Source organism: Marmota flaviventris, chromosome 3, assembly GCF_047511675.1.
Source record: "Marmota flaviventris isolate mMarFla1 chromosome 3, mMarFla1.hap1, whole genome shotgun sequence".
Classification (NCBI taxonomy): domain Eukaryota; kingdom Metazoa; phylum Chordata; class Mammalia; order Rodentia; family Sciuridae; genus Marmota; species Marmota flaviventris.
Genome location: NC_092500.1, coordinates 132446121 through 132458429, shown reverse-complemented (window position 1 = coordinate 132458429; position 12309 = coordinate 132446121). Strand labels below are relative to the sequence as shown.

Below are 12309 nucleotides of genomic sequence, written 5' to 3'. Positions count from 1 at the left end.
ACCTCACAGAAACATAGAAAGAGGAGGGAAGTCAGGTGAGTTTGTGCATACTGGGAAGTGTGCCTAAGTCAACTGAGAGGCAGGACAGGCAGCAGGTAGGAGCAGAAGGCTGGGCTAAAACCCCAGAGCCCTCTCACTCTGGGGAGTTCACTTAATTTCTAAACCTCAGTTTCTCCATCTGAAAATGAAGGTGGTAATGATACCTACTTCACAGGGTTCCTGCAGGACTGCAGGAGATGGCCCATATGAGGCACTTCACGCTGTCTTTGGAACATTGTCACCCAGTCTCCCAACATTGTCACCCAGTCTCATCATCTTCTCCACACCTATGCTCTCAAAAAGGCAGAGTTGAGGGTACACACAACAAATAAACTTTATGGCCTGAGAAATAAAAACCTCACTGCAGCAGTAAAGTTGATAAACAATAGTACCTAAGAGAAATATTTTCTAATTTTATATTTCTCCTATTACCTTTAAAAAAAAAAAAACTCTTTTGTCAAAAAAAATGGAAAAGGATAGAAGGAAGGAAAGGAAGGAAGGGGAAGAGAAGGAGAAAGAATGAGGAAGAGACGAAAGCTGATGTTACTACCCCAGAAGTCACCACTACTGTAACCAAGTGCTAACACAGTGTTAATAGCATACGCTTCATCTTAGGGGTAGGGAGGATCTAAGAAAATTAACTCTTTAATTCTCTCAACATTTATAGCCTAGTAATAGGAAAGCACTCAACAAAGCATCCTCAACAAAGACAGCTAAAGAGCAGTCATATCTTTTTATTATAACAGCATCCAATTTAATTCACTGTCTTTTGAGTCAGTGATCATTCAAAGAGTTTGGTGTTTGGAAATGACTGATGACTTCAATCCCTTCCAAAATGGGAGCAAATCCATAAATGATGGAGGAAGGTACAGATTCCCGATGAAGAACCATTTCATTCCTTCAAAAAGGACGATAAGTCTTGGAACTTTTAAGGAAAACCTCACATACACCCTCTCAAGGTCTGCCTGGTCTGCAAACAAATGATCCAGACTGAAAAGCAATTGGAAAGAATGACTGGGGCATTGCTTCCCACCTAGTCCTCATCCATGTCAAGTAAACTTTAAAGCTGTGGCCAGTTTTTTTTTTTTCAGCACAAGCATTTTTTTTTCTTTTTTTCTGGAAAACTCAAAAGCCAGGATTTCTTTCTCTCTCTCTCTTTCCAGTAATTTCTCAAATACACAAATGATTTTCTCCATACGTGGTCAGATTCCATATACTCAAGAACTGACAATTAATCAACGGATGTGGTGGGACACGCCTATAATCACAGCAGCTGAGGAAGCGGAGGTAGAAGGATCGTGAGTTCAAAGCCAGCCTCAGCAACTTAGCAAGGCCCTAAGCATCTCAGCAAGACCCTGTGTCTAAATAAAATATAAAAGAGAACTAGGAATGTGGCTCAGTGGTGAAGCACCCCAGATTCAATCCCAGGTGCCAAAAAAGAAGAATGGGCAATGACATTAGCCAAGATCCCACCTCAGCTCCCTATGCCCCAAGGTCAGATTTTATTTTATTTTATTCTCCTAAAACTCTCAGTTCAGTGCAAACTTCTGCCTGTAGCTGTATCAACAGTGACTGATGACAGAACCGAGCTAATAAACATATGGTCCACTTTTCTGTTTCATCTGGCAATGTCCTAATTCTGTGCCACTGCTACTTGATCCCCTTTCCCTCAGATCTGCTCAAGATGAATGAGAAAAAGAGTTGTGTGCAGAAGACAGCAATTCCCCAGCACTCACATGTGCTTCTCCTCCCTGTATCCTTCCCAGTGTCCCATTAAATCACATTCCCCACAGAACAGAACAGAGGGCCGGGATGGCCTGTGTCTGGTCCTCTTATCAACATTGAATAAGAGGGTTCTCACTACAACCCTGGGAAAAGGTGTTCAATCAATGCAGCATCTCAAGGCCAACACAAGAATCCGATTCCTACTCTGCTTAAGACATGCCCTAAAAGGAAACTTCCCACCAAGAGCCTGGGGAAAGAATTCCCAGCCAGCTCGCCCCAGGAAGAAAGCCACCCACAGCCCGAGCGCTCCTTGCCTAGACAAGCACTTGACTTAGAGGTGTTGGTTGCACAAGTCTGTGAAGGAGGGAAATGCCCAGCAATTGTTCACTTTTAAACGATTAATTTCACATTATGTCAATTCCGCCTCAAAAGAGGAAGAGAAAAGGAAGAGGGGGGCAGGGAAGAGGAGGAGCAATAGCAGCAGCAGCAGGCGCTTGACTCATTCAGCCACCCCACCCAAAGAGCAGGAGCAGCCAAGGAGCAGTCTTGACATCACTCCTGTTCTCCTTGCCCTTCTCCCAAGCACACTTGTGCACAGATTTGCAAAAGTAAACAAAATAGCTGGACCAGCCTGGCTGCCCAGGCTGCAGGCCATGAGCAGGAAGTCCCTTCCTGAGGGTGGTGAAATGGCCCCCAGGCTTACAATGATCCTGCAAATCAACCGCCTGTCACCCCATGCCAGTCACCCCATGCCTCTGTCCCACCTCTGGCCACAGCCTCTTGCCTCTGCGGTTTTCACACTTCATATTCTTTGTCTTCCATAAATTTACAGCTAAAGAAAGCAAAATGTGGCTGATGGCTTTTCACTAATTCACTCTTTAAGAAATCAAGCCTCATTTATTTTCAGCTAAGAGATGATGTTAAGGAAGGAAAAAATATGAGAAAATGTTTGCAAGCATTTAGTGCCAAAAATAAAAATAACTCAAAAATTTTCCTTTTCCATCTCCACAAATAAGTCAGTCCTGCTGGCACTAGTGTCTGGGAATTGTTATCCACGCTGCCTCCATAGTATACACCATACACAGAATTGTATCTGCATAACAGCCAGCAACTCTTCCACATTCTTCCATGAACTAAAACCAGTGGGCTTAGCCAGGACAGAGTTTCTGGAAAGCAACATCACCAGGAAGAAGGCAAAGCTGCTGGTACAAACCACCAGAAATATCTTTCTTCCCAGACCCATTCCACCTCCACCCATCACATTCTCATGCTCCTCTTAATCTATCCTTTTCCTCTTACAGAAGCCAGTGTTAGGGAGGATTGGAGCTTCCTTAGAGAGAGTTACAGAACAGTAGGCTTTGGGAAGAAGGGGTGTTCATTGCCTCAAGGAGAATGAACATGACGTCAGGTGGCAAAAGGCTTTCAGTGGTCAACTCTGACCACCACGTGCCCCTGGCACTCAGTTAAGCTGCCCCTTGCCCACTACCCTCCCACTTCTGTCAGAATTAGGAGAGGGCTTCAGAGGGCAGGAATATGCATACCAGAACAATCCGTGGGGAAATCAGACGTACCTCCCTTAACTACAAGTTTTAAGATAAACAATATCATAAACACCCAAAGCCCTCAAAAGGAATCAAGAGTCACTAGAATTTCTTGAGTTCTTTCAAAATAACCAAGGCACCTTGAGCCCCTTCCACTTGCTCCGCCCTGTGTCAGGCAGAGACTGCTGTTGTCCCATGGCCCAAGACATCAGAACTTGGGGAGAGTGAACACAGTAGGTAATAATGCATCTCTTACATGTGAGAGGGTCTTTGTGGTTCCATGACACGTGGTCACATGCATTCTGCGGCCATCTGAGATGCCCCCATCCCCCTGGGGGCGAGCAGTGAGAGGCCCAGCTTCCCGAGTGCTAGAGCACCATGGGATCATGTGGGCTAAGTGGGGCTACCTAGCCCCTCCCCACTGAAGTGAAGGTTGCCAGTCCCTGAAGAAGAGAACCTGACAACCACCAGCAACTGGTTTTGTAACCAGATAAGCGGATCCTGGGAGATCTGAGGCTAGGCTGGCCCTGCCCTAGGCAGACCCCATCTGATGTACTTTCCACAAAGACTGGGAACGTGAAGCAGCTCTCCACTGCCTGGACACAAGAGCACCGAGCCTGCAAGAGACAAGGGAGGCCAGCTCTTGCCTCTGGTTTTCAAAACCTAAAGCAAAAGGCACCCTATGGATCTGATTATGGTCCTTAATCAAAAATAGGCTCCAACGGAGAGAAGCCGGTTAAGGAGTTGATGGAGAAAACAACCAGATGTGTCCAATCCATCCTTTCTGCAGTCACCCCTTCCTATGTGATGGGTGAAGCCCCACATTTCTTCTCGGACACGGGTAAGACTGTTTTCCTAAACCATTCCCTTACCCAACCCCCCCAAACAGCTCTATGAAGCATACCCTGTAAGAGTGTATTTGATGAAATAAATGAGCAAAAACCAAAATAGGCAAGGTCTACTGGGGAGTAAGAGGAACAGGCAGCAGACTGTGATGTAAGATGCCTGTTAACAAATAAAAAACACTTTCTCTGGAAAATTCTAAACCACTTATGCAGAGATGGACCTGCAATTCTGCCCTGGAACTGAAAGAGGTCGTTTAATAGTTAAACTCATTTGAACACCCCCAAGACCTTTCCAGTCTTTGCGTTTAATTCCATGTGGTTCTTCTTCCACTGCATGAGTAAGGTTTTTATTTTTATATGAAACAAAGTCCCCAGGAGTTCAAAGCAGCCTGTTCAAAAAAAATAATAAAATAAAACAAAAGCCAAGGAGCATCAATATTAATAAAGCTAAAACTAAAAAGATATTGAATAACCTTTGTAAAATTAAAAACAATGACTAATTCAATCCAAACAACTAGGTCATGCTCAAACTCCAGTAATTCTAAAACTTAGATATAATAAGGCAAGAATTTCCCTTTGCTTCAGTGGTCAAAATGAAGGACCCATTCAAGGACAAGACCAGTAACACAGACACAAAGGGAAGGCTGGAAGAACATTTGGAGGTGGGGGGAGCCCAAAGGGGCCAGATTATCATCACATTACTACCTGGAAATTTGACAGAGTATGAGAATGACAAAGAAGAAAAGGTATTTCTCACAAAAGACCAAACAATGATTCAGGGAACATCAGAGGGACTCTCCCAGAGATGACAAAGCCTCAGGTGTGTGTGTTTGTGTGTGTGCCTCCCTGCTTAGAAGAGGCAAGTGAACCATCCCATCAAAGAGATGTTATGACATACTCCTACGCCAATGGAATAAGGCAAAATACACTGAACATCATCAGACAGGTACACACCAGGTGCAAGGGACTGAAGAGGGTGCAACCGATACCTGGCGGGAGGTATAGAAAGCTCTTCATGTTGTTACCAAGTGAATGAAAGACAACGTAGTTAAGAAAACCATACAACTAATTGGGTTTACTGATTTGGATTTGCTTTCTCATTATTCTTAAAAATGACCTTTAATGATTCGGGAGGTAGGATTTGGGGTGAAAATGCACATTCAGTGCCAAGTTGGACTAAGACACACTCTTCCAATTGAAGAACACACAGCATTCATTCAGTTGTTGAAATGGAATATCCAAGCAGCCGAATCTTGCTGCAGGCCAATGTTCCAGCCACCAAGTCTTAATCAATACATCCACAGTAGTACTGGACTTTTCTGGCTTAAGTATCATACTAATAGACTAGAAAAATATATAACTATTCCACACAGAGAAGCATGCTCTCAGACCGGAACACAGAACCAAATGACCAGCAGGCCAAGAGCACAAGGAAAGGAAGCCTCTTTCTAAGGGAGGCAGTCAGTAGTGGGTACCTGAGAAAGCATTCTCCTGGGGCTCAGCCCAACTGTCTTAAATAAGACAAAAAAGTAATCTCTTCGACAGCTTGATTAGATCTTTTTTTACAAGAGCTTTTAACCAATGGTTGCAGATTGAGGAGTTTCCAAAACATTTGCATTTCCAAAACTAAAACAAGAAAAGAGAAATCTAGCATTATACTTACCTCAGCCAACTACATACATGCAGTTCAAGCCAGAAAATTTAAGAGGACAGGGCTAAACTGGCTTCTCGCATAAAAACATTTTAAAAGATAATAATGCAACTTTGTGTTTCTTCTGGATAATATCAAGGTAGACAGTAACTTGTTATATATTCTCACAGCAGTGTCCCAAAGTTAAAAAACAAACTAAAAATCCAGTGTTGTTTTTTTTTTTTTTTTTACTACTGTATATAATATTGTTATAATTTACAGGACTTGATACTTGTAACTAAATATAAAACTAAATAACCAATTTTTATGTCCCTAAATAGTAAAATGACTTTTTAAAAAAACAAAAGGCTACTACTAGATTCAAGGGATTCTCTTGAATTGTTTTAACATAATGGTTTAATGAATGCATTTTTAATGCATACCCTAACTGAACAAACATTATAATTGTTCCCACATCACCTTCTAACTTTTATTATTTTAGCTCCTACCAAATCTTTCAAAATTGTGATACTTACTGACAAATCATGGCAATCACAGAAAAACATAAAAGAGGAAGATGTGGGTTTTTCTTGTCTTCATAATTTAATAAAAAAGGTACTTAAATCACATGCCCCACTATTCTGAGCCCTTTGATACTTCGGGAAAAAAAATACCATCCTAAACAAATCAAAAAGATGACACTTCTGATTATAAAAATGAAATAAAAATTCTGAAAATGACCAATGATTCAGCCCTAATCAATACATAAGATTAACAGTTTTTCAACCATTTTTGTTGCTGTTTTGCAAGTTGAAAAATTAATCACTTCCTTGTAGCCTGGCCTGCCAACCAGGTGTACCTCAGGTGAAAGGCAGACAGGACAAAAAAATAAAGAGAGTGGGCTTGTTCTGCATCATAGTACAACTTGTTTGTAGAATTTATGATTGTTAAAAGATAAAGAGCTAAGGTTTGGGGGGGGTGGGGGGAACAGCCTCACTGTTTACTTCTCAAAGGCCTTGGAATTCCTCTGTACAGATCCTTACTTGTTCAATAACCCATGTCTTTCCCTTTGTTGTTAATAACATTGGTTTTATTAATGCTTCATTTCTGGATTACAAACTGGTTTTAGGTAGGGCCTTCAATAAGCTACTCTGTGACAATGTAACTCTCAACCATTTTATGCAAGTTAGCAACACATAAGGAAGTATTCTACTTCCATGAATAAGTTACAATGGTAAATACAAAACAAACTGAAGAGTCCACCAAGTCATGAACTGTGACAAGATGCCAGTACTGAATGAAAGGCTCAGTTGACTGGTAACCCAATATGGTGGCTTTTTTCAAACTGAAGAATTAAACTCTGCCTAGATCTAGGGCAACGGAAAGATGTTACCTTCGGAAATATTGGTATCCGATTCCTTCCTGATACTATTAGGAACTGTATTTTTGTTGGCACTCTGACCAGGACAAAGATCAGAGTTGCGTGTAGTCTTCCATTTTATCACCCCTCAAAATGCCCAGGGGACAGGAGACAAGGTAAGCCACTGGCAATGACACAATTGCCATATGGTTTATGCCTAGGACTCTCATAATGCTGTTCACCAAGCCTGTTCCACAAAATGAGTTTAAGAACCCCAAAAAATGAGAAACAGACACATTCCCAGCTAAACACTTGTTTGAGATTAATTAACAAAGCTAAAAAAAAAAAAAAAAAAAAATCCCAGAGAAGAAAAAGGCAAAATTATGGAGACAATAAAATGATCAGAGGTTGGCAAGACTGGGAGGGCGAGGGAGGTAGATAAACCAGTGGAGAGGCTCTTCAGGACAGTGAAAATCTTCTTTACGACAAAACAATGGCAGATACATGTCATTATACATTTGGCCAAACCCACAGAATGTACAACACAAAGAGTGAACTCTAAGGTCAACTGGGAACTTTGGGTGATAATGACGTGTCAGTGCAGGTTCATGGATTGGAACCAATGTACCATCCTGGTACAAGGTGCTGATGATGGGGTGGGAGGCTGTGCATGCCTGGGGGCAGGGCGATATGGAACATCTCCATTCCTTCTGTTCAGTTTTACTATAAATCTAAAATTGCTCTGAAAAAAAAGGAAATAAAATCTGACAAAGAAAATAAACCCCAGGCAACTAGTCATGAAATTCTCCCACTCCATGATGGTTTCAAAAAGAAAAAAAGGTCTTCTATTGGAAAGCCTCCCTAGAGGATTCTTGTCAGCTATTTGTCCCTTCCATTTCTGCCAGAGCACTCCATCTCTTAACATTTACCAAGAAACAAACTGTGTGTCTATAAAGCTCAGAATTGCCAGGAAATACCCAAGGAAACCCCCCTCAGAGATTTCAACAATCTTTTTCATGCCCCAGAGTGTGTGGGGTGAAACAGCAATCTCAGGATTTAGTCATGCATGGCAGTCTGAAATGTTTGTCTTTACTCATCCACCATTCGCCCCCAATTACAGAACATTCTTCTTTGAAATTTCTTAAGAAGAGTGAGCCATCACTGTGACTTGAAGACTGCACTTTGGATTTAAACAAAAGAAAAGGACCGTAGACCCAATCCAGACTCCTCCCTCTGTCTAATTTGCCTGACAGTCAAGGCTTGGCAAGTGACTAATGTCACTCTAGTCCCAGCTTCTGTTCAACCACCTGAAATTTCCTTCCACAAAATGTGGCTAAATTAAGAAGAGTGGAAAGGAGATGGGAAATGTTTTGATTTTCAAAAATCTGGGTCTTCCCATTAGGAGAAGATGACACTTGTGAAGGTATTTCGTGTTTCTCAGGTACTCAGTGCCCTTTGCTTGTCCCCAAAACTCCCAATATTTACCCTGCAAAGTTTCCCTAAGGAACCTGTGAGGTTAAGTAAACATTCTGCCAAATTAGCAACAAATATCCCACGAATGCAACTTGCAACACACCACAGAACTGTGACCTTCTCTCCACTTACCTGGGAAAGCGTGTGGATTGGGTGACCCCCTCTTAAGGCACTTAGAACAGAGGATGTGCACGGTGTAGTGCAGTCCAGGCCATTCCTGAAGTAGGACATTCAGTTCCTCTACCAAGGGGGTGATGGCTTGCCACGCGGTCCATATATTTGGTAATGAAGCATGGCTGGCAATGGACAGGGTATCTGGCTGCAGGACCCCCTTGGCAGGTCTGTAACTCACCACCACAGGAACTTTTCCTCTATATGCAAAGATCTGAAATTTACCATCTGACCTGTGCACCACATGGCTGTTGATCTGGACACTGTAGCGTGCAAACAACCCAGGTGGAAAGGTAAAGGGAAAACTATATTCAATCTGCAGCTGCTCAGCCACAAAAGACTGCCCCGCTAGGTTGGTCCCATTAATCCATGCCTCTGCATGGGGCACCTCGTTCTGCACATAGCATGGGAACTTGTACCAAGCTGTGGACCCATTCAAAGGCTTGCCCTTGGGTTTATTGAGGCAGTAACAGAGTCCCATCTTCTCCAGCAGCTCCAGCAGCAGCTGCAAGTCCTGCTGAGCCTGGATATGAGGCTTAAGCAGCAACCGAATGACATGGGCTGGCAGGAGTCCATGCAGCAGAAAGCCCTCCACATAGTGATGGAGCTGGGTGGCCCGGAGCAGGTCCTGGCTCTGGGTGGGCAGCGACATCACTGGGGAGCTTTCCCCCTCCCCCTCACTCTCTCCACTGGTCCCTAGTAGCAGTTTATGCAGCAGCAAGGAAGCATCCCTCTGGAAAAAGACATTGAGGATGTCAATGAGGCGGGTGAGGTTGTGGAAGACGTGCTCCTTGAGGGCCGGGCTATCCTCAAAGTAGAGCAGCTTGCCACTCTCATGCAAGTAGGAAAGAGCACTCTGCAGTCGGTCCTCGGTCAGCCCTGCCTGCAGGCCCAGGCGTGCAGAGTCCCACCAGCTTAGCCAAAGTCGTTGTGCCTGTGGTGGTTGGAAATGCAGTTCCTCCAGCACCTGCCAGGATCGAGGCAGGACTCTATGTAAGTTGGGGAAGATTTCTCGGTGCTCAGCTACAGAAAGCAGCTTGTCCCGAAGGCGCTGCAATTGGCGGGGGTCCCTGCAGCTAACAGGCAATACCGGAGAGAGGATCTGCAGCCGGTGGTTGAGCAGGTATTGGAAATGGGCCTTGCGTCGCCGAAGGTTCTTGTCAGAAACACCATAGTAGGCTGCATGGGGGCTGGCAGAGCGCAGCTCGAAGTCCCGGGCCAAGGCCTCATCCACCACCTGGGCTAGACGGCTCAGGCCCTCAGCATCGTGCTTCTCCTGCAGGGCGATCTGGCGGTGAATATCCAGACACTTCTCCTCCAGCTCCCGCTCCTCACATAGGTCTGCATGCGTGCCCACAATGCACACCACAGCATGAGGTACCCGGGCCCCGACCCGATGCAAGAAGGAGCCCACAGTACTGGGAAAGCGGTGTGGTTCATAGGTGGCCAAGTTGACTACCAGCACATACAGGGCTCCTGGGGAGAGGAAGAAGGGCTGGATCACCTCATAGCTTTCATCACCAGCTAAATCATACACGATGAACCTCAGACCCCTGGAGGCATCAGCTGTCCAGCTGGTCACCTCAATACCCTTGCTACTGGCAGGAAGGGAAGGTGGGTAGTTCTTCTGTTTGTCCCCTCCTGCATGGCTTCCCTCCACTATCTCCTCGGTGAGGCAGTGTCGGAGCAAGGTCTTTCCTGCAGCCTTATGCCCCATCAGGAGCAGCTTGAGACGGGGCTGCACGGCTGGCTGGGAATGAGCCAGCTCCTTCTGGTAGGCCGCGATGTAGGGGATCCCCTTCATGCAGACCTCGTAAGGGGGCTGTATCAGTGGGTTGTCCTTGATCTTCCACAATCCCACACGGGAGAGCTGGCCAAAGTTGTCAGGAAGCACCGCGATCTGGTTCCCTTGCAGCACCAGCTCCTCCAGGCCGGTCAGTTCCACAATGGAGTCGGGCAGGTATCGGATGCGGTTATTATCCAGCCACAGAGTGAGAAGCCTTCCCAGCCCCGAGATAAGGGATGGCACTGAGGTGAGCTGATTGCGACTAAGGTAAAGCTCCTCCAGACCAGCCAGGGGCAGCAGAGCTGCAGGGAACTCCTCAAAGTGGTTGGAAGAGAGATTGAGCATTTTGAGCCTTTGCAGCTGGCTGAACTGGGTGGGCAGATCCTGCAGCCCGTTGTTGTCTAGCATGAGGCTCTCCAAACTGGTCAGTTCGCAGAAGCCGATGGGCAGAGTGCCAAGCTCGGCCCCACTCAGCCAGAGGATCTTGAGGGCACGCAGGGCACTGATATCATCAGGTAGGCCTTTCAGCCGGTTGCTGGACACGTCCAGTTCCTCCAGGGCCGCCAGTTGCAGCAGCTGCCGGGGAAAGGCAGTGAGCTGGTTGTGGTCCACATCGAGGGTGCGCAAGCGGTAGAGGCAAGAGAGTGAGTCAGGCAGGTGCGCCAGTCGGTTGAAGCTAACATCCAGCTCCTCCAGGTGGGCAAGGACGCCCAGCTGGGAGGGCAGAGCAGGCAGCTGGTTATGGCTGAGGTTTAGCTTGCGCAGCTCCCTTAGGGCACTCACCACCTCCGCGCCCAGGGCTGTCAGCCCATTGTGGCTCACGTCCAGTTCCGTGAGATGGTGGCCCAGCTCGGCCACCGCAGGGGGCAGCCGGGCAAAGCGGTTCCTGCGCAGGACCAGGACGCGTAGGCTGCCAAGCGCCGACCCCAGTCCTTCAGGCACCTCCTCCAGGCCGTTGTTCCCCAGGTTCAGCACCTCAATGTCCCCGATGTTGGCTGGCAGCACTAGCTGGGGAGCGTCGGGGGACTCGAGCGGATCCGCTCCGGCTCCGGCTCCGGCCCCGGGGCAGCCCCCAGCAGCGCTAAGGGTTAGCTGTCGCAGGTTGCTCCTCAGCTTCCTGGCGCGAAGGGCGGCGTCCCGCCACAACCTCACCGTCTTCAGGTTGCCACTGTCCTTCCCAGCCATGGCGGGGCCCGGGACCGACACCCTCACGCGGGCGCGGGAGCCCGCAGCTGCATGCCGTGCTGCACCCGGGCCGGCGCCCGTCTCCCGGGCCCTCTCGCTCCCACTCCTCCCTTGCCTCCGCCCCTCGGCGGCCAGCGGCTATGGGTCCTAGCGCAGCTAGCGGCTCGGCGCCCGCAGCTGAGGGGCGGCGGCGACCGGAGCAGCTCTGGGGGGCGCCGAGCACGCGGCGCGGGGGGAGGCGGAGGCCGGCGCGGAGTGCAGATCGCATTCTCCGTCCTCCAGGGCCATGGGCGCGCCGGGCAGCAGGGCCGCCGCCCGCCACGCCGCGAAGGATGCCTGCTTCTCCTCCCGCTCCGCCCGCCTTGCGGCGCCCGGGTGCCCAACTCCGGCCCCGCTACCCTTGCAGCCGCGGCCCCGCGGCTGGCAGCGTCGTCGCCTCCACGAGCTCCGGGAGGAGGGCGGCGCTCCGCTCCGCGGCCGGCATGCTGCGGGCGCAGGGCCGGGGAGTCGCCGCGAGGAGGGGGCGGCGGCGCCTCCTTGTCTCCGCTTCCCTG

The 12309-nt window shown here is 47.7% G+C and overlaps 1 protein-coding gene across 3 annotated transcripts in view; it reads right to left on the bottom strand.

Moving 5' to 3' along the window:
• Nucleotides 1-12252, bottom strand: part of Mfhas1 (multifunctional ROCO family signaling regulator 1) — a 94385-nt gene extending 82133 nt beyond the window's left edge. For 2 of the 3 annotated variants that reach the window (XR_003580724.2, XM_071610409.1), the window contains exon 1: nucleotides 8746-12252. Coding sequence is in view for 2 of the 3 variants with exons in the window: in XM_071610409.1 (XP_071466510.1) it covers nucleotides 8746-11755 (3010 nt within the window). In the remaining variant the exon portion in view is untranslated. The remainder of the gene's footprint in view (nucleotides 1-8745) is intronic. The other variant, XM_027922699.2, reaches the window with a different exon arrangement.
• Nucleotides 12253-12309: the final 57 nt, after the last annotated feature.